Source organism: Lepisma saccharinum, chromosome 4 (assembly GCF_977018435.1).
Source record: "Lepisma saccharinum chromosome 4, izLepSacc3.1, whole genome shotgun sequence".
In the NCBI taxonomy this organism is placed as follows: domain Eukaryota; kingdom Metazoa; phylum Arthropoda; class Insecta; order Zygentoma; family Lepismatidae; genus Lepisma; species Lepisma saccharinum.
In genome coordinates, this window is record NC_139232.1 from 112,690,737 (window position 1) to 112,712,150 (window position 21,414).

Consider the following 21,414-nt stretch of genomic DNA (forward strand, 5'->3'; position numbering starts at 1 on the left):
CAGTAAATATAAAATACTAAATTACTAGACAAGACACTGATGAACTAAAAATTTGCCTTCTTGCTCAAATCAACAAAATTACAAATAATACGGGTCATCTTCAATTTTTAGAAAAAAAAATCCATGATAAACTTTGCTTCTTAATAACCCATGGTGCAACAGCCCATTGAGGGCCAGGGGCGACCTACCAACTGCCAGCCTCACTCCCACCTGACAAGGTGGGATATCATCCATCCTTACGGGGTGAGGTGTGGTCAGCATGACGAACCCCTAGTCGTTGTAGGTTTCCATGACCTTGTTACGATACTCAGTGTGGCTCCCCAATTTCCTCACAATGATGGGTGGCCACGGGTCCTATACACAGGCCAAAATCTCGGGAGAAAAGTTGTTAAGCTTGCCCCAGGAGACTCAAACCCATGTGCACTCCGTATGCAGGACACATTTCATTTTAGCTCACAAAATATCTAGCATTTCGTATTTCTATGTATGTGTGCAAAATTTCATGGAAAGATTTCATTATGAAAATATTCAGAAATAGTTTTAGAACTCAAATAGAAATTATTTACAGCTCAAAGCATTATGTGATTGTATTCTTCATCAGAATTAAATTTTAGCAGCCACCATGAAATGGGGTCAACTTCATGAAATTACTAATAAATGGAAACCCATGTCACCCATAAATGTTATTCAGGTAGTTCCCCATTTTCCTTGATTGATCAAAAAGCTCTTAACTGATTTCCACAATTTGCCTTAATTTGAATCTTAACAGCAGTGGCACAAAATTCGCAATTACTTGAAGCTCCACACCCCCTCCCCAAAGGTCATGGCATGAACGTTTGTTGATTGTGCTGTTTCATAGGCAGTCAACTGATATTTTACATGTACCACCACAGCACATACTTTCTCAACATTATCCTAATTAGATGATACAAGGGTCGTTCAAGGTTGACCAGTATTTTCGTACGTAAAAAATCGATGAATAGCCGGATCATGATTAAACGTGCGGGTGACGTAATGTATACCTTCGCGAGTAACTATCGGCCGGCATGACGTATTTCACGCATGCGCAGCAGTTGCAGCGAACATGGCAACAAGCAGTGTGTCTGTGGCTGTGGAGCAGCAGTGTGTAATCAAATTTCTCGTGAAGGAGAAAGTGAAACCAGCTTAGATTTTCAGACGATTGCAAGCACAGTATGGTGAACAAACGATGTCGCGGACAAGAGTGTACAAATGGTGTGAGCAGTTTCGCGAAGGACGGGAGCTGGTGACAAATGAAGCATATGGGCACATTCGCCCGACTGCAGTCACACCAGTGAATATCGCACGTGTTGAGCAAATTATTCTTGAGAACCGGCGAGTAACAGTGCGGGATATTGCTGCCGAGGTGAATATCAGTGTCGGGAGTGTTGAGACAATCATTCACGAGCACTTACGCTTCCGCAAAATCTGTGCAAGGTGGGTTCCCCACCAGCTGACATTCGATCAGAAGTGGACACACAGGACGGTCTGTGAACAGCTTCTGAATTGGTTTCGAGCAGAAGGTGATGAATTGTTGCAATCCATCATCACGTGTGATGAAACATGGTTGCACAATTCAACCCCAGAGACCAAAAGACGCAGCATGGAGTGGCGGCCCCCCAAGAAAAGCAAAACGCAGCCGTCCACTGGAAAGATCATGGCAAGTGTCTTCTGGGACATGAAGGGCGTTATCCATGTGGATTTTCTGGACAAAGGGAGCACGATTAATGCCCAGTATTACTCCACATTGTTGAGTGGTGCTGTACGAAAGTCCATTCGCAAGAAAAGACCTGGGATGTTGTCTGGAAATGTCATTCTTCTCCATGACAATGCCCACCCTCACACGGCCAATGTGACAACAACAACTCTGGCCGACATGCACTGGGAAGTTCTGCCCCATCCCCCCTACAGTTCCGGATTTAGCCCCCAGTGATTATCATTTGTTTGCACCCCTTAAAGACCATCTGGGAGGGAAGAAATTCACGACAGATGAAGCACTGCGGAGCGATGTCCTCCAGTGGCTACGACAACAACCAAGTTCTTTCTACGCCAAAGGAATTCGGGAGCTGCCAGAACGATGGCAACGGTGCCTCGGCACACACGGAGAATACTTTGAAAATCTGACATAGTTTGGTGTTTCTTCTGCTACCTATTTCCTCTGCAGAAATACAAGTCCCGGTCAACCTTGAACGACCCTTGTATTTATGGTTGTCCAGATTTTGAAATGCTGCTGCTAGTTATATTATTTATTACTTATATATTTCTGCCTACACACTTATTGCTATGTTTGTAACATTTCTGGAGTTTCACTCATTTGAAACCTAACTTCATACTCTCACCATTCTAGACCCTTCATTTTCACAAAAATACAAAGTTGCCAGTGGCATCACTAGTGAAGTAACACACATTAGACACATTAGCATGTTGTCTCTGAAGTTTGGTTTCTATTTAGACAGGCCTCATATTGGAAATGCTGTTATGCTTTCCAGCATTCCTTAAATCATGATGGAACCTGTTCTTACAGTATTTCTTTCTAATATCTTTGAGCATTATTGGAAGAACACACTCAATGTACTTTCATCAGCTGTTACTTTTATCAGCTTCTTTTAAAATTAATTTAAAATTAATTAGCTTTTAATGTCATATTTAACAGGCTGTCACAATAATTGGGGAGGGAGGAGACAATTGAGTAGTACACAAGCTACAATGTTCCCAAATAAAAGAAAAGTGAAGTTGTTCAAGGATTGTAGACCTTAAGGACCAATATATTCAGAGTCAATATATTCACTGGGGCTTTCAAACGAGGGCTCTGTGGTCACGTACTCATACTTTGCTTCACTTTTAATCACTTCAAAGCACCCGCAACAAGTAGGCACAACATGCTGTAAACATAAGTATCTCCCACAATTTCTGCAGTAGTACTGAGTCTTCCTGTCCTTTCCTTGTTCCTTGCACTGAACGCACCTACATCTTTTACCTGATTCTAGCATCCCCCTGCTAAGTTTTTTCACTCTGACACCCTTGATTGCCTTTGGTGCTCGCTTCAGTGGTCGCTGGTTACCAGGAATTTTACGTAAAGTTCCCCACAACGGTTCTGTTTTCTGATGTAGTTTAATGTCCCCTAAATACAATAATAATGCATTAATGCCAGAGACAGCATTTATCACTATAACTTGTAATAGTTAGAAACTTCTTCTGCAATGAATATTTCAGTTGCTATTTGAATCAATTTAGAAACAAAGATGAAAAGAAAAACTTTCTTATATGTTTATTGGCACTTTGCTGGGATACGACCTACTACATGAACAAGTATAAATGAATGAAAAAAATAAAAGTCTTATTCATAACATGTTACCAACTGTACTAAGCACAACGATAAGTGGAGAGACTAGCAGAATAATCCATCTGCTACTAGAGAAAAAAGAAGCTACATGTTATGATAATCATTGCACATCAATTATCAAAACCATACATTTTTCTTCTTTTCTGGTAATACTTCTTTACTCTCTCAGATTCTTTCAATTTGAACTCATTGTATCGCAATGGGTTCAATTTCATCTTTTGCCGGTACCTTCTTTGACGTTCGGCTCTCTGTTTTCTTAGCTCAATCACATCACATGAAATAGACTGTCTGTATTTGTGGGTGAACGTATTACCTTCCACACTATATCCAGCTTCATATCCGACCGAGGGTGTTGACTCGTAAGCTTCGGGTGAGAAGTTACTTTCCTTGCTATCACTGTTCCCAGTCCCGTGCACGTAATATTCACCTGCCACAGAAAGTAGCGTTGCAATGATTGAAACAGACACTGAAGTGGTTAAACTTCTACCAATTACAGCCACCCCAAAATAACTTTGGACCTCATAACAAAAGCACAAAAAATTACATCTTTATCACAGGCCGGAGGCTAAGTCCCGAATCATTGACTTGTTTATAAAAGCAAGAGACTTGATAGGATTAATTGTTCTATCATTAAAGATATTTTCAGTCGAGTAGCCAATCAATATCTGCGCTCCAACAGCCGCCATCTTGAAAATAATCCGCCACATTTGATATTTTTTGATTTGATATCTCTCTGGAACGGTGTCTCCTATCAACGTTCAGTTTTCTCAGAAATGTTCCAAATAATTAAACTTTTATAATAAATCAATAAATCTATTTTTGAAAATAAGAAATAGAAATTTTTCAGAAAAACTTCAAAACATTTTATGAGAATAACTGCGAGTTGAAAAGTCTTAAAGATTCTTTTTTTCAAAAATTATGTTGACTTATTTGTAAATTGTATTTCTCTTAAAATGTTATTTAAGGTAAATTTATAAATCTAGAAAAAATAGGGGTTCAGTTCGTCAGACTTTTAAAAACACTAAGTAATGTTACAAAATAGAAAATGCCATTGTTTGGTTTGAGAATTATTAATTAAGACTTTCTGAAAAACTTCTATTTCTTATTTTTCAAAAATAGATTTTTTACACTATTTGGAACATTTCTGAGCAAACCGGATGTTGATGGGAGACACCGTTCCCGAGATATATCAAATCAAAAAATGTCAAATATGGCGGATTATTTTCAAGATGGCGGCCGTTGGAGTGCAGATATCGATTGGCTACTCGACTAAAAATAACTTTAATGATAGAACAATTAATCCTACCAAGTCTCTTGCTTTTATAAACATGTCAATGATTCGGGACTTAGCCTCCGGCCTGTGATAAAGATGTAATTCTTTGTGCTTTTGTTATGAGGCCCGAAGTCATTTTGCGGCAGGTGTATGTGTGTTTGTTCATGCATTAGTCCTCCTATACCAACGAAGAACGTAATAAGAAAAATATAAAGAAGTTCTTACAAGTGGTTATTTTCCAAAAATGTTTAACCAATGTTCGGAATCTTTTCTAATTTTATAAACTCATTGGGAAGACAAAGGCCTTTCAAATTAGACCATAACTTTGTATTAGTGAAAGTACTTTTATATATTTTTCTTACTATAGAATGTTTGTTAAGAAAGAAGGTAACTTTACTTAAGTTTTGTACACCTCACAAAAGGTGGTTTCAAGGTTACGAACAAGTTTGAAATGGCAAGGCAACAAGTAAGTCATCATGGGTCTTAGCAATGTCTCATTTATTTAAAATAAAAAGTTTCATTCTGAAGTCATTCCTTGATGGCATTTGCAATATAAGGAAACTCTAACTTCAAAAAATTAATTCCTTGCATGTTATGCAGAAACCGAATGAGCTTTTATTGCTCAAATGACAGCAAAGAATGCTCACATAACAATAACAGTTGAATACAAGGAGACTGGATTAGCAGGTAATAGGTGGTACAGAGTGCCTGAAGTGGAAAATGTTAGCTGAGGGGGAGGGGGGATGTTCCTATGGCTTAACATAGTGACAATAAGACAGCTGGGGGATGCTTGGAGAAAATTTTGGTAGGTGGGAGGGGTACCATCTCTTTGTGTTGCATCAGGCACTGCTAGTACCACACACAACTGGCATAATGTGTTTCCTATGAGGCTGACGGGAAACATTATTATTAGAGCTGTTCTTACATTCAGATGTCATTAACATTTCAAGTGGTCTTACAGTGGTCGAATTATTCATCTACTCTGTTGTAATTTATGAAAAAATTAAGCTTCCATTTTAAGAGCGAAAATTATTCTTAGGTGTTTTTTTTTTAATTTTAGGTCATTTCTAAAGAATATTAAGGTCATTCAACAGGTTATATTTTTTTAGGTCATCAACTTCCAATACCTATTCATAATGGATTTAAATTGTATTGTTCAGAGAAGGGATATTCTTAGATCAATAGCAGGGATGAACAATATCCATTATACTACTAGATTGTAAAAAATGTATTGTGACACAATACTGATGTCAGATTTGCCTTTGAAAAAATAATTTACAGCTACTTTTCGTGGTTATACATGTGAAGTTACTCTGAGAAGCTAAAAACAAATGGTTTATTATTCAGCAACCCCTATAACAAAGAAAAATGCCTGCAACAATGATCATTCCTTTACAGAAGCTGCAAGAGGTAGTGCAATAATGGAACACAATTAGAAAAAACAATTTCTTTGGAACATGTGAAGGATACTGAAAAATGGTGAGTAAAATACTGTGGATGGAATGATAATTATTTTATGAATACTGAATTATACTAAAGTAATCTCGTTCCATAGAATGAGCTTGTCACATGGTGCACAAAAGAAAGAATTTTGTAGATGATCATTCAACCAAACCAAGTATCTACTTGACTATAACAACTTTTTAATACATCTGAAGATTTGAAAAAGAAATCACTTCTTGTACTACAGAGAATTAAACTAAATGACACAAAACACAAAAAATGTTTGATAATATACAAATATATTTGTGTAAAATTTCTGAGTGAAAGCAATTTCATTCTTAAAACAAGAATTTGGATAACAAGTGGTATTTAACGGTGCACAATATTGAAACAAATGAATACCACAGCAAAGTCATCCAGCATGAACTAGATAAAATTAAAAATATCCCTTAAAGAAGCCAAATGTTTGCAATGGAATGGAAACTTATTGAATTGCAGAAAAATCTTGCCACTACATATCTTACAATACACACAAGAAAAGACAACTAGAGTGAAAAGCAAGTGAAGGGTACCATTTCTGCTTTTCCATGAACAACAAAAGAATATGCCATTGTCTGCACTAACAAATTCAAAAGATTAATGGGGAGACTTAAGCTGTTCCTCTGTACACAATTCAGCATGCTGCCAACATATTTCAAATCACTGCTTCTTATTTGATTCTGCCCCTAATTAAAATAACAAGAGCATAACCAAACTTAACCATACGTGCTTCTACAAATTGAACATCTTTCATACAGATAATCACTGCCTGCCCCTTCACAACAACCAAAAGCATAAGTAATGACCTCAATAAGAGTACAACTGTTGCAGAATTAAATATTGTAGTTGGACATAAGGAACGCAAAAAAAAAAAAAAAGAATAGGTTCTACTACACATTTAACTATGCTAATTTAGAGGTGTTAGATGTTAACATGCTTCAGAAACTTGAGAAATTATATAAAGTGGACTCTTTTTAATTCGAAGTAATGGGTAATTGGAACAGAAGTTTAATGACCATGAAATTCCTAATAAAACCAATGTTGAAAATTCATCTGGGAATTATTTGGATAATTCTAAGGCAGCTATCCAGAGACAGCTCTTAGCGAAGTGAAAGCTTCTGTTTGCTGGTATGCAGCCTCCACCCTCTCCTCAATAACCGGAGATTTGTGTGGAGGTGTTTGTCCTCGAACCACACACCCCCTAGTCTTCTTATCTGCCCTCAGTTGTGGGCTATGCTTAGTCAGGGTACATTGGTCACAATGTCAAAGAGTGGTGTGTATACTAGCTTAACCCTAGAAAGCCAAGGCTTTGACAAATTCTCGATGCTTCAATACAAAAAGCTTTCCCCAACCCCTTTTTACCAGATGACGCACCTGATGCACTCAGTACCTTCAGTTGGCATTGAGCTGTGGAGGGAATGATACTGTTGGTGTTAAATTACTGTCCAGTTGATTAGTTATTTGTGCTTCTTTGACCTGCATATTCATTCAGACAAAACGTTAGCTTTAACGTAAGTGTAAGGCATAGATGGACGGAAGTCGTGTGCTTTTATTTTTCAGTGTTACATATTTTATATATATCTAAAGTTGTTTACATATTTTATCTCTCTACATAGGGAATTTTTATCCTCACAGTGAAACAAAACCTCATAATTCTCCAGGTCTGAAATCATATCCTGAAATGAACAAAATGGACCATCTTGACATGAACAGCTTACCTCGCATGCTACGTTTGTCCATGGTTACATGTGAATATGACTACAGATGAAACAGAGACCAAGGAAAAATGGAAACCCAAGATCTTTGCCTTCTAACCAAACAAGAAAAGAAGGATGACAAAAATTTTCTGCAGCCATTGTTCTGAAGTAATATGTACAGAATACCACACAATTGGATGTGTTGAACGTAACTATGGACACTAATTATATCAAATCTTTTTTGTTTCTTCCTATACTAAAACAAATGAATTTATGTTACTGGTCAATTTTAATTGCCAAAAAAAACTGTAAAACAAGAAATTAATATCCTCAAAATGACCAAGCCTTAGCTTCATTGTTCCTGATTCTCCACATTAGCTCCGTAGGGTTAACATTAGAGAAAAAAGTAGAAGTTCTTAAGAGAAGTGGAGCTAGGAATGACATTTCATGCAATGAATGAAATTGAAGTTTTTGTTAGCTGTGTAAAAATAAACAAACAAAAGCAAACAAAAATCACGAACTTCTTTAGGTAAGAACAGGTAGCTAACGTTGTTACACGTGTATGTGATTTAGGATGTTAATAGAGTGTACTTACTTAAACATGATTTCCATTTACTGGTAGATTAATTACTACTGTGAGAGGAATTGTATTTTGCTTGCACAATAGGATTTCACACATAGAAAGAGGAAAGGGACCCTTCCAATGGCCTGCATAAAGTCTAGATTTACATTATAATCCTTCCTGTGTTGCTCATATTGAGTGGCCGCAGTGGCTCAGTCGGTAACGCGTCTGACTACCATGCTAAAGGTCCCGGGTTCGATCCCCGGCCGGTTCAAATCCGGGAACTTTTCTAAGGTTGGAAGCGGCCCCGGCGCCCACCCAGTGTCGAATAACATGGGTACCTGGGGGAAACCCTGGGGGGTAAAGGCGGTCAGGGGCGTGATGCTGATCACATCACCCCCACTCATGACCGGATCAAGAAAGTGTGGGGTGTTACCCCCACACCCCCTATACGCCTTCATGGCGTGGTGCTAAGCACAGGGGAGCACTTTACCTTTTTTTTTTACCTGTGTTGCTCATATCAAGACCATGATTCACAGTTGAAAAATTCAAAACTTGCTATCCAAAAGCAAGAATCAGAGCAGCAACTGACAAGTGTTACTCTGGACATTCTTGCCTGAGTGTGGTCAGGAATGCTGACCAGAATGTGTGTTCAGTTACAAACTCATCCAATTCCTTACTGTAAGAACAGAGTTGCTAAAACTAATAAAACAAATTTCATTGCATACCATGTAACACTTTGCACGATAAGCTTTTCAAGCCCCACCATTTATTCTCGAAAACCCTGTATACATAGGTTCAACGAAAAATTGCTTTAAATTTTCTTAGAAGATTATACTTGATTTCATCATAGCTGTGATAGATAAGGTGTCCTCAAATTTTGTTACCAGTTTTGAAGAGTAAACAAATGAAGTATGCCTCTCATTCCATCGGGTTCTGTCGACCATTACCTTGAAATCAAGTACATTATTCAGAGTAGCTCAGGTATGAAGGAAGATATTTTCTAAATCGATTTTAGTGTATAATCTTAATAATAATAATCCTTCGCTCAACAGCCCTTGAAGGGCCTTGGCCAATCTCCCGACTGCCAGTCTCCCTCCCACAATCTTACCTAGAGATGTGGAGTTCTTCAACCAGCAATGGGGTGACATGGGGTCAGCATGTCGAACCCTCAGCCATTATAGGAGATTTAACAGACCGGATTACACTACTCACTCATAGCTCCCAATTTCCTCACGGTGGTGAGTTGCCACTGGTCCTATACACAGGCCAAAAACCCAGACTGAAACCAGGTGGACTCGAACCTATGCCGTCCCACAGTCGGAGTCCAAAGCAGTGCATTAGACTGCACGGCCACAGAGGAGGACAGGGTATAATCTTGGAACACCATTAATAGGTTTCCCAATGAAATGTACTCAGGATCTAAATGTACTGATGTAAATCCAGTCAACCACAACATGTTTGTACATGCTTTTGGATTTGTCAACTAAACTGTACCTAAAAATACCTTAGTGGCAAATAACATCTGTTCTGTGGTATTCACACATAAAAGTATACAGAAAGCAACCCCCCCCCCCCACACACACACACACAAATTAACGAACTTAACTGATCACAATAATGGTTCCTGGCTCTTCAACTTGAAGGTATTCATTTTGCATAATCCGTTACACATGTCACTCTATTATTATTGTAGAATGACTTCAACATGTCTTTCCCAAATGCCAATTTGCATAATCAAGTACTGTCAGGTATGTACAGAGCATTCATTCCCTGACATTCGCTACGAGACTTGGCACCAAGCGGACAGGCGTCAGTGCTTGTCTTTCCAGGTGAACAGGTCAGCGACAGTCGCTAGCCGGCTATTAAAATTACAGTTTTCATATTGTGTACTTACCTTGACTACAGAAGGTGTTGAAAATGATGTCCCTCTGCTGCAACACATTCCTGGCATCTCCGAAGAAAATTGGCATTTACATGTGCAAGTTTGTCTACTGCAATTCTCCCGATTCTTCATACAATACTCTCTTTTAACTAACGGATGGTGTGCGGATTGTCTTTGTATACTTTATTTTTTATTTTTCGGATCTACAGCGCCATCGGCAACACTTTGTAAAACTACAAAAATTCACACAACTCGCATTATATCTAGGCTGTAATTTAGGGGTGTGCGGGATCCTGAAAAGTCAGGACCTAAATAGGGGAAAAAAATTCACCTCCCCATCCCAACTTCGGGAAATAACTTCCCGACTTTTCGGGATCCCAAGCAGTCGGGGAAATACCAAATGGTTGTTTTGAAAAATCGTTCATTCTCGACGTTTTCTGCATTGTAAATTTCTGGAACTTATCGGAAATTGTTAGTTTTTGTACCAGAAATGCAAAAATAATCACTTCGGGTAAAAATGACGTGTAGAATTTGAGATTTCCAGAGCTTCGTGAAATTTCGAACATCTCCCATCCCGAAAATTTCCAGACTTCGTCGGGAAATTGCAAATTTTTCCCATCCCGAATGTCGGGATTTAAAAACTTTCCCATCCCGACCCAACTGTAATTCATGCACTATTGTCACTCTGTAGGGCTTAAATTTAAGAATTTTAGCAGCTCTAAATACTGTTGTTTTTGAGACACCCGTTTCTTGTGAGAGGCGGCGGATATATTTCCGAGGAGACTGTTCTAACCTTTGTCCTATCGCATCGAGTTTTTCCTCAGTAAGTACACGTGGGTTTTTCTTTCCACTTTTATTCAGAACTGATAATGTTATTCTAAACTTTTTTACGAGGTTTAATATAGTGGTCCTATGTGAAACTGAAACACCAGAAAATGTAAACGTTTGTGGTGCCATATTAAGCCACAATCTTCAACACACGGACACGACACAACACAACATCCGAAGGAAAGATTATACTGGCGTCAGTCTGCAACGTCAACAGAATGGGAGAGAGAGCGAAGGCAGGGAGAGTGAAAAAAACAGACTGTAGCGTGCGACTGTCGCGGACCTGTTCGCCGGGAAAGACTAGAGCTGACGATGTCGGGCCTCTTGCCGCTGAGTCTTGTAGCGAATGTCAGGGAATGCTCTGTAGTAGTTCATCTTAATCAAATAAACATTTAAATATGTTTTTTTATATATATGTTTGGGCAAAACATACAAGGATTACACTAACCATTGTAAGAATCAACATTTGAATCCTAACTGTTCTGTTATGTTATTTCTGTAATCAAGTTCAATGAAATGCATGTCACAATTTTCTATTCAATTATTTGAATGTTTGAGTGGTTAGAATTTGAATAGTCAAGTAAAAATCTAATGGTACTGTAGATGTTCATTATTAGCTTTTTTAAACTACATAATAGTGTGTTTCACACATAAAATATTGTTTCTGTTCATTCCAAAGTGTGTCATAGGTTGCATAGTTGTCGAGTGTGTAATGGAATAAGTGTAATGTCGTTGATTTTAAAGATGCAAACATTTTATTAACACCAAAACCATCAGTAAGAAATGCAGTCAATGTTGATGTCATAAAATAGGAAACAAATGTTAATATCAAAATATTCGATGTTTCGGGACAATTAAAAATCCTTACTGTTCACAACACATATGCAGAAGTATCCGTATTACGTGAATGTGTGTATATATCCTGTTTAACAGAGCTTTGAGACGGAAGCGACACATGGCTCTCTGAAACCAACCATTAGGAGTGAATGTAACCTTTCGAACCGAAGGAACATAAGCTGCAAGTGTCGCTTGTCACTTGGCCTGTACTGTTTTCTCAGGGAACTTTCAGGCCGAAACAAGTGACATGTGTCACTTGGAAGCAGTAATCCATTCAACCTTTTGAATTGAAGTGCGACAATAAGCTAAACATGTCACTTACATGTTGCTCGGACTATACTGTTTTCTCAATGGCATGCATCGTGCACGGTGAATGTTTTGCTTTATACTGAAGAAATCTGTGTTGCTTGTCATCTGTGACTTCAGTCTGAAAGCTCCTTCAATGGCACACATCATGTTGCATCGGTATTGTTTGTGCATGCGTGGTGGATGCTTGCTTACAGACTGAAGGTGACCATGTTGCTCGTTACTTCAATGTGACCCCCTCCCCTCGCACTGTCATGTGTTGCTTCGGTCTGAATATTCTCTATACCTAACAAGATTCTTAGCTACTTCATCAGAGATTAAGATTTCATTTAGCCTGTAAATCACAGAGAACAATTGATGGAAAGGACCTGCTTTTTGATAGAATGTTCCTTTTATAATCATGAATGGGCCTCTGGAGTGGAATAAAGTAATTCTGTTGCCTTTTAATAAGAACGGGTCTGAGGTTCAATCCTCAGTGGAGGCAGAGTGCCCCGTATCTCACTTCAAACTGTAGGTCCATAGCAGCAGAAAAAAACTTTTTTTTTTCAAGAGAGAGTTTTTTCCGACCACTTCCAACTCTATCACAAATGTTACAGGATACGCTAATGTGTGAAGAATTGTTAATTGTACAAGAATTTCAAATTCAAATTCACTTAATCAACATGAAGATACATATCTTGCAATAATCTTCCATTGGTCAGATAGATTGTTCTGCAAAGGACTAACAAAATTAACGGGTGGGATTTGGATAAATTAAAGTTGCAATTTTTCACATCTGAGGAAAAAAATTCACACAGAATTTCCGGAGCCAATTATTCATGCATAATTCAAGGAATTCAAGGAATTCCTGGTGAGTAGCCACTCTGATATACAGGGTGTTTCCGGGCTGATAATACAAATTTTCAGGGATGATGGAGAAGGGCACATGTATCAATTTGAGATAAGGAACCCTGATTCAGAAACTAATTAATCGAAAGTTATAAGTGAAAATCAGTGTATGAAGATATAATACTTTTTATCGCCTGCACAAGTTTCACAAGCTGCTACATTCAAAACAGTTGTTCAAAGCGGCGTCCCCCAGCTTCGCTGCAGGCATGACATCGTCGCATGTTGTACTCCATTTCACTACGGCTGGGCACTATGGCTGGGACTGACCATGTCTGAGAAGGACACATCACGCCATCTGCAGTGCAGTAGTGGAGTTTCCTGTCCCCACCCCTCATGATCTCCTGGCAAGAATTCTCGTTGCCTGTGACATTGTTCGAACAACCTTGAGGTTGTTCCAACAGGTACGCCAGAACTTTGTGCGATGATGTCATGCCTGCAGCAAAGCTGGGGGATGCCACTTTGAACAACTGTTGTGAATGTAGCAGCTTGTGAAACTTGTGCAGGTAATGAAAGTATTACATCTTCATACTCCGATTTTCGCTTATAACTTTCGACTAAGTCGTTTCCGGACCAAGGTTCCTTATCTCAAATTGATACATGTGCCCTTCTCCATCATCCCTGAAAGTGTGTATCATCAGCCTGGAAACACCCTGTATATTTGAAGTTTTAAGTCAAATTACGCTCAGATGGGTTAATCTGAACTGGATACACAGTTTAAATTAGAATCCGAAACACTTTGCAAAAAAAGATCTTGTGCTACAAAATAAGAAGTGTGAAACTTCAAAATCGCTCTTGTCCAACCAAGTCATTATTGGAAATGTCAAAGAGGCTTCTTGAGAAGGTTCCGATTTCTCGAGAGTTAACATCATCTGGACAGGATAGAGGTGTTAGGTGAACCTTATCTTAAGCCAGGAAAGTTTCATGGCACACTTTACATTGTTACTAAATAGGAAAGGACTGCTTCAGATTACACACAGTTTTCTTTAATTGCTTCATTATCACATTAGAGCATTGTGAATAACTTAATAGTTAAATTATCTTGGAAATATAATTGATAAAGAAAGTGTGTTGCACCTCAATTGCAATTTGTACTATTAAAATTATAACTAAAAGAGGAATTCATGTTCTAAAAATTTTAATATATCCCGATACAACAAATATCTATTATTCTCTCATGTGCCTCAATAATACAGGATGTTTCCATACAACTTCAACAAAATTTCACAAACTATGGAGGACATGAAGATACATAACTTTCCTAAAAAACACTTTTCTTCTTTTAGGCAACATTTTGATGCTTCAAGCCTTTTAACACGTTAAATGCCACGCGAATTGTATTTAACTCATGCTAGTTTTATGCCCAGGGCCTTGTGAAGCGAATTAAACTCGCACGTCTCTTTACCTTGGGAGCTTCTTGGTGCACAGGAACTCACGCTACAATGCTATAACATGAGTGGCTCCGTGGACAAAATTTTGCAGATGGTTCGTGACAATTTTATTTAGTGATGCTGTTATTGTTACAATTAATACAAACAATTTAAAAAGCATGGTTCAAATTAATAGATGTTAATTTACTTCATTTATATTTATATTTTTGCCTTCAAATTTCACTTAAATCTGACAAGAAAACATTTTCAATCATGAACTGTATTCAAGTTTTTCCGATTGTGCGTTTAGCCTTGAATTATTGCTGGCCAGCTCCTCGAACGATATTGATACAATAGTATACTGCAGACTCAATGTTCAGAAAAAAAACAATAACAAATAACAATTTTTCATCTAATCACCCAAAAACATACTGCTTTCAATGTTATTATATTCTCATAATAAAACGTCGTGGCCCCGGGCACTTATTTTCTATTGTGGCAGTCAATGTATTACATATGACCTTTATCTTGTATGTATGTATGCAACCACTAAGTACAGATTTATGGTTGCTGCTAACATCTGCCAGGTAATATACTGGAGTCGAAACAAGTTTTCAAAGACAAAAACATTTTTAAGACAAGTTGTTCATCCTGCACAGCAACACACTGTATATAATGATACAGTATTGCAAACTGGTACAGTCTTTCTTGCAGAATTTTCATTTCAGCTCAAGAATCAAGGAAAAAATCAGTCACACGGTAATCAACTTTTGCATCACTCTTCAAGGCTGCTGCGAATGCCATTCATGAAAGCATGGTGTACCACATAGCGCTGGCATCCCAAGACACACTTGGCAACAATAACGTGTATCTCTTCGTTTTCCACTTTTATAACATAGTTTGCACCTTTTCCTCTTTTGAAGCTTCACAGGATAGTGTATGTTCTTTAATCCACGACTTCTTTGTCCATTGTGTGCTTTATGTGTTAATGTATCACTGTATTCCATGCTACCAAATGACCCTAAATAAAAGAATAAAAATCATCACGTCGCTCCACCTCTTAACATGTTAGAACACAGGTTTCTACTACAATTAAGCCTGAAGCAAACTGCATGTATCTTGTGTACTTTTCGAAAAGACTATGAAAAATAGAAAATGGAAGCACAAATTCCATTTGGATGTGTGACTATGTTAATTCAAATCTACCAACAATTCTACCTCCTATACATGTTTTGAGACTATTCAAAGCATTTTGCGATGAGGACTTGATAAAAAAAAAAATTGGCGAGACAAGAGTTTGAAAGGAAAAACGACTGAGATAAATGCATCTTTTAATAGTGAGAAAATGAAAATTGTGTCTCTGTATCCTTCTGAAATTAATAGAAATGTGATTTGAAAACAGTAAATGAGGAATATAAAGATTTTTCAAATGCACAAAGTGATGCAATGTGTGGAAATGTGATAAATGTGATGCAAGTCCACACATTTCATTACATGAGAAACCTCTGCGTGGAAGCTCCTAACTAGTACTAATTGTCACGATGTATAAAATCACTGAACCTTGAATGTTAGCATAACTGTATATCATTATCACAGAAATATACTGGGCACACAGCTGCAATTTTCCTTTCCATGTCACAAAATTTTCTGGTCCAATTCTGGACAAAAAAAAAGTGTAGCTTCTGCAAAGTGTTAAAAAAATGTCTCTCCCTGCACTTCTACTGATCACTGTAATCACCTTTGTGTTAGTTTACTGCCAGGTACCCCTCCCCCTCCAATACCCAATAAAGGACCTAGAAATGGACTTGAAATGTTGATGACAGCAAGAAAGAAGAATCACAAGCAAGTACTTCTTTCCATAGGAAAAAGCATGGATAAGTCTTTAGTAGAACTACTACAAGGGACCATTCTGAAACTTGCTCATAACAAATTCATCAGATTTCCTGAGTGAACAATTTTTCAACCTAAATGTCAAAACACACCTGGACATGTGTATGTCACAGCACACGAAATCCCCCCCCCCCCCAAGAGAAATTCACAGAATTTACAAACACCTTTTATAACAATCATATAAATAGTGAAAGTTTCTAAAAAGTTACTAATCTTTCAGCATATTTGAGGCTAAGTATTGTAACTAGTCCCATCCATCCCCAGAAGTTTATACAATTGAACAGCTCTAATTTCCTAACAAAGTCACTTTATTTGTCTCTTATTACTTGGGTAGGTACTTAACAAGTATTTAGTTTTACTTCAAGGCATTGTTCAATGGAAAAGGTAAATCCATACAACACACATCCACTTGAACACGGGATTCCAGAAAACCAAGGATTATGGACAATATAAATTGGGGTTGTTTTCAACCATCAAGAATCGCGAAATATACAAGAATGAACTTGGGAGCGTTAAGAAAACATACTGTTTATGGATGAGCAAGCAATGTGCACATTCAAAAGGTTCATTCGCAAGAAGTAAAGACAGCAGTACATTCTTCCACTATTCTCAATTCCTTGTGGGTAAATTTGGCATCAATAGCTTTAGCTCAATTAATAAATGATTAAAAATAACAGTAACTGTACTTACAAATAGTACATCTGTAATTGTTATTTCCATGTGCATGTGAAATGTTTTCATAGCCAAAGGCGAGTGCAAAATAAACTACCAAATTTTACGTCTTAATTTCCTACATTTCTCATATCAGAATATGTTTATGTTACTATGTATTACTCTTTGATGGTGACGAAGGAAATGCAAATAGTAATATAGTACACAAGCAGCGGAGACAAGTCATTACTGGCTTAGAAACAGCAAGCAGAGTGAAGATTATGGAGCTGGATGAAACTGGAATACTTCAAACATTATGAAGGAGTGAAGTTGTTCAGTTACATCCACTTGTTGGATACAGCCTGAAGTTTATAAGATTATTCTAATATAAGCAATAACATTCTGTACAACAATAATAGAATCTTCCCTGCCTTCCGATGTATCACTATCTTAAATGTTGTGAAATAGACAGGTATAACACAGAAATGATAGGAATGTAATCATAAAATAAGAATGTGTTTTCGGCAATATTTTTAATAATTTATATTCAGAGTGATGCCAATACAGATAATTGGAGAAAAAATATGAAAAGTTTGTTTCGACAGTATATTTTTTATTCTGCAATTCTGCAGATAAATTACACAGGTTACGAAGTCAGCTTCAATGTACATATATACCACTTAACAATGAGAACGTGCACCTACGCACACAAACTCACTCACATACAAATGCTCCTTCAGAATCTATATAAACTATATAACATTTGCATCTCTCTCAAGCAACCATATGTTCCAATCTAGATGGTTTCCTTCTCTTCCAAATACGATATTCGAAGAGATTTTTTAAAATTCCAAACTATGTTGATCCAAGATATTTGTCAAATAAATTGACAGTTTTGAAGCAATGAGGGAAAGTTTGGTAATAGGCCACAAATAGTTGTGGAAAAGGTGGGAATACATAACAGTACCTCTCGCCTTAGAAGGTGATGTTCCAGATGCTAGATATTTCCTTTGCAACAAGCTATTGTGTATTTTTTGGGGACAAAGGACCTACCCACTAAGGATTTTCATATAGAAAAGCTTCCTGTTTACTGTCAGAAGTGTGTTTCACAAAAAGCAGTACCAACTCGATTGACACACTGTCTCAAGGATGCTTGAAAGTTACAAATGAAGATTAACCTGGTCGTACTGTTAAGATTGCGAGGGAAGCATCTGTGCAGGGACTGGACATGATTCAAGCAAAAAGAGGGTAGCAATAGACAGTATGGTGGAAATTTCTCTGATGTAGTAGATTTTTATGCAATGATAAAACAATATGATAAATGCATCAATATAGGTGAGGATTATGTTGAGAAACAAGAGATGTGTAATAATAAGTTTTAAAGTTGTTGTGTTTTAGGACATTTTTTGGTCATAAGTGACCTACTTACTGACTTCATATTTTATGTTCTCAAGATTTGAATCAGATTCCCATCATGAAGTATGCCCCTAATCAACAATAGACAGTTTACTTTCAATATTCAAAGGTTGTCCCGTACATTCAATTGTTCCCCTACTTCAATTCCCATTTTCCAAGAAAAATAATATGCTAATAACATGGTAAACATCCATTATGTATATCAAAACAATATCTTCATTGTGCCAAACCATTATTACTATCTAAGATTTCAATGTGTAATACTGGCATATGAACAAGTTTTTTTAAAGCCAGAACTCCAACATTAAACACTTTCACATGAATTACACTTCAAAACCAAATTATCCTTTTCATAAAGAACAATGACACAGTAGAAAAAATTGGTCTTTGCCAATTTTTATTTTAAGAATGCTGCAGCTTTGATCCACAACAAAATTGACAAGAACAATTGCATGGCAAATGTAATTCCATTTAAAATGTCACTGTCTACTATGCAAGACTATATATTTTTTCTGTACAAAGCACTATATATTTAATAAATAGTAGTCACTGTGGTACTGTTGAAAGAACCACACTGAAGGTAAGTCTCTAATTTGTTTTAGGAAAATATGCTAATAATTTGATTGTCCCACCCAAATAAGATTCTTGCACTACAACGAAGATCGTAAAACTTTTTAGTATCCAAGACAATGGCTTCTCGTTAGAACAAGTAGGGGTTTAACCCAACTATTCACACACAAACAATTTCATCACACAGTTCCACGAAGTCATGATTTCACAGACGTCAAGTTCTTGCTTGAATGCTGATCACGTATTAACATGGCATTTACACACAGTATCGAAACCAATTACCAGCAGATACAAACATACTAAAAACTAGTGTTCTAAATCAAATTAAAACTTACCGTAGATCTTGAAGACTAACAGGTCTGGATACAGCTTTTCCTGACGAAAGGTGTCACTCACCAAACTTTTAGGAAAGATTTGTCGAGCCCTAGTCATCTCGTTTACGACTTATTTACAATATCCCAACCCAAATGCAGTGTTTTCGTGCTGCAGAATGGAGGCCAAGTGACCCAGCAGCAGCATTTCTTCATGCAATATCAATTCCCTATGCTCTAACAGGGGAGGAGGACAATGATCTGAAGTATGCTCCTACTATGCTTGCATATGTTCATGAATTCTGATGCACAAGAGAGAATCGTACAGAATAGTATACAATGATCAGGAAGGAAAAAATGTCAACTTTGGAAAGATTTCACCTCATGCATAGTTATGAATAGCTTAAGCCTCCCCATAAATTTCAAGAGAGCCACATCTACATCTGAAAGTGCAGTTGTTCACGATAAAAAACTCAAATGACCCTTCAGGTATTCACTCATGCATTTTCCTAACACTTTGCTGAAGAAATTGTCTTCAATCTCACAGCTTTTTTCTTTGACAACTGAGTAGGAAAATTGAAACCAACTGTCAGTACTGCCAAGAGGAAGGAGAAATGGATGATGCCTATCATCACACTAACAAGTTTCTGATCTTGAAGACTACATTCGTCTAGTTCAAGGACAAATAATTTCCAGACAAACCAGCCTCCCCTACACTCCTAGCATATTACAAATTCTAGAGCAACAACAACACTATACATAGCATTATGCAATCAACACAATGATACTAACCTTTGACAAATTTCCCAAGATACAGTCACTAGAGAAGAGGAAAATAGTGCATAAAATTATTACAAAACTAAATTGCTTATGGTGCACTGATCACTCTAAATCCCAGGCTGAACTATTTCCTCCACCACACAATTGGCTTCTGTTATTGGTGAAATGCATATGTATGTCATTTTGTGTACGAGTGCATATATGGTATGTTTTTTTAGACATACTTCCGCTAATTTAGTACCAGTTTCTTTGTCCGGGATTTTATACCCTTTGGTTTCAACAGCAGTTTTGCAAAGAATAAAAGGCCAACATTTAGTTAAGCAGACGTTTTGAGCTCAGTCTAGTTGACCGTAGACACCCCAGGCATGGCAATACATTCAATTAACTGTTAGTTTTTGCATCCTGATGTAAAGCACTTAGTTGTATTAGTTGTGCGCAAGTAATGTTTATTGGGATTATTGGGATCAACAGTAATTGCTTAGTTAAAAGAATATGTAATAAAGACGTAGCCTAAACCATGGTCTGTGAGAAGTATACCTAGTAAGATTTGGTCTATGTCCACCAACGAATTTTGGGAACATTTATGTTTGGGCAAGCAATCATTGGGGTAATGAATTGCATTAAAAATTTAGCTTAGATGTTAGTAGATTAGTGTCCTCCCTGGGAACACTGGCACTTAATCAGGGGGGTAATTTGTCTTCTTGCGACTCCTGTATGCTAAGAAGGAAGAAGGTTAGCACTGTACACTTAAGGTCTCAGTTCTTATTAAAAAGTCATGAAAGGCTGTTATGAATTTGAGTATTGTGAGGGATGTAAATAAACTGTGCACATGCTGTCTAATTTCCAAAACCTGGAGGCTAGGTGTATAAAAAAACATGTTTGTTGTGTAGTGCATTGTAGATATAAGAGCATCATGTACGTGTCTTGAGAAATGCTGGCCAGTAAGAAAATAACCAAAAAAAAATACCATCAAGATTCCATATAACATATCACAATGCCAAGACTTCTGTATTATTGGAAAATGTGAAATCTCGAAAATTGCAAAAGAAACTTGATTATAGGGGGTGTCCAATAAAGGAAATAGACTTTGAACAATATAGGACAAAAATATATGTTCTAGCCTTTCCCTTTCCTAACATCATTCACACTTCCTCCCTGATAGGCTAATCAGGTTGGACCTGCAGTTCTAAAGTAGGATCCAAATCACTGGAATTCCATTGGAAATCAAACCTAGGATTCCTTGTTTACAAGGCTACAGCATTAGCCACTATGTAAGGTGGGAAATACATTAGACCTCCAACAATCACCGA

At 37.3% G+C, this 21,414-nt stretch overlaps 1 protein-coding gene across 16 annotated transcripts in view; it reads right to left on the minus strand.

Moving 5' to 3' along the window:
- Window positions 1–21,414, minus strand: part of LOC145986776 (uncharacterized) — a 145,375-nt gene that overhangs the window by 90,099 nt on the left and 33,862 nt on the right. The window contains exon 5 of one of the 16 annotated variants that reach the window (XM_083121178.1): window positions 2,124–3,139. The exons of 14 other annotated variants lie outside the window; for them this stretch is intronic. In XM_083121178.1, coding sequence (XP_082977304.1) covers window positions 2,772–3,139 — 368 coding nt within the window. In that variant the 3' untranslated portion in view covers window positions 2,124–2,771. Of the gene's footprint in view, window positions 1–2,123; window positions 3,140–3,210; window positions 3,789–21,414 lie in introns of those variants that run through there. One more of the 16 variants, XM_083121189.1, reaches the window with a different exon arrangement.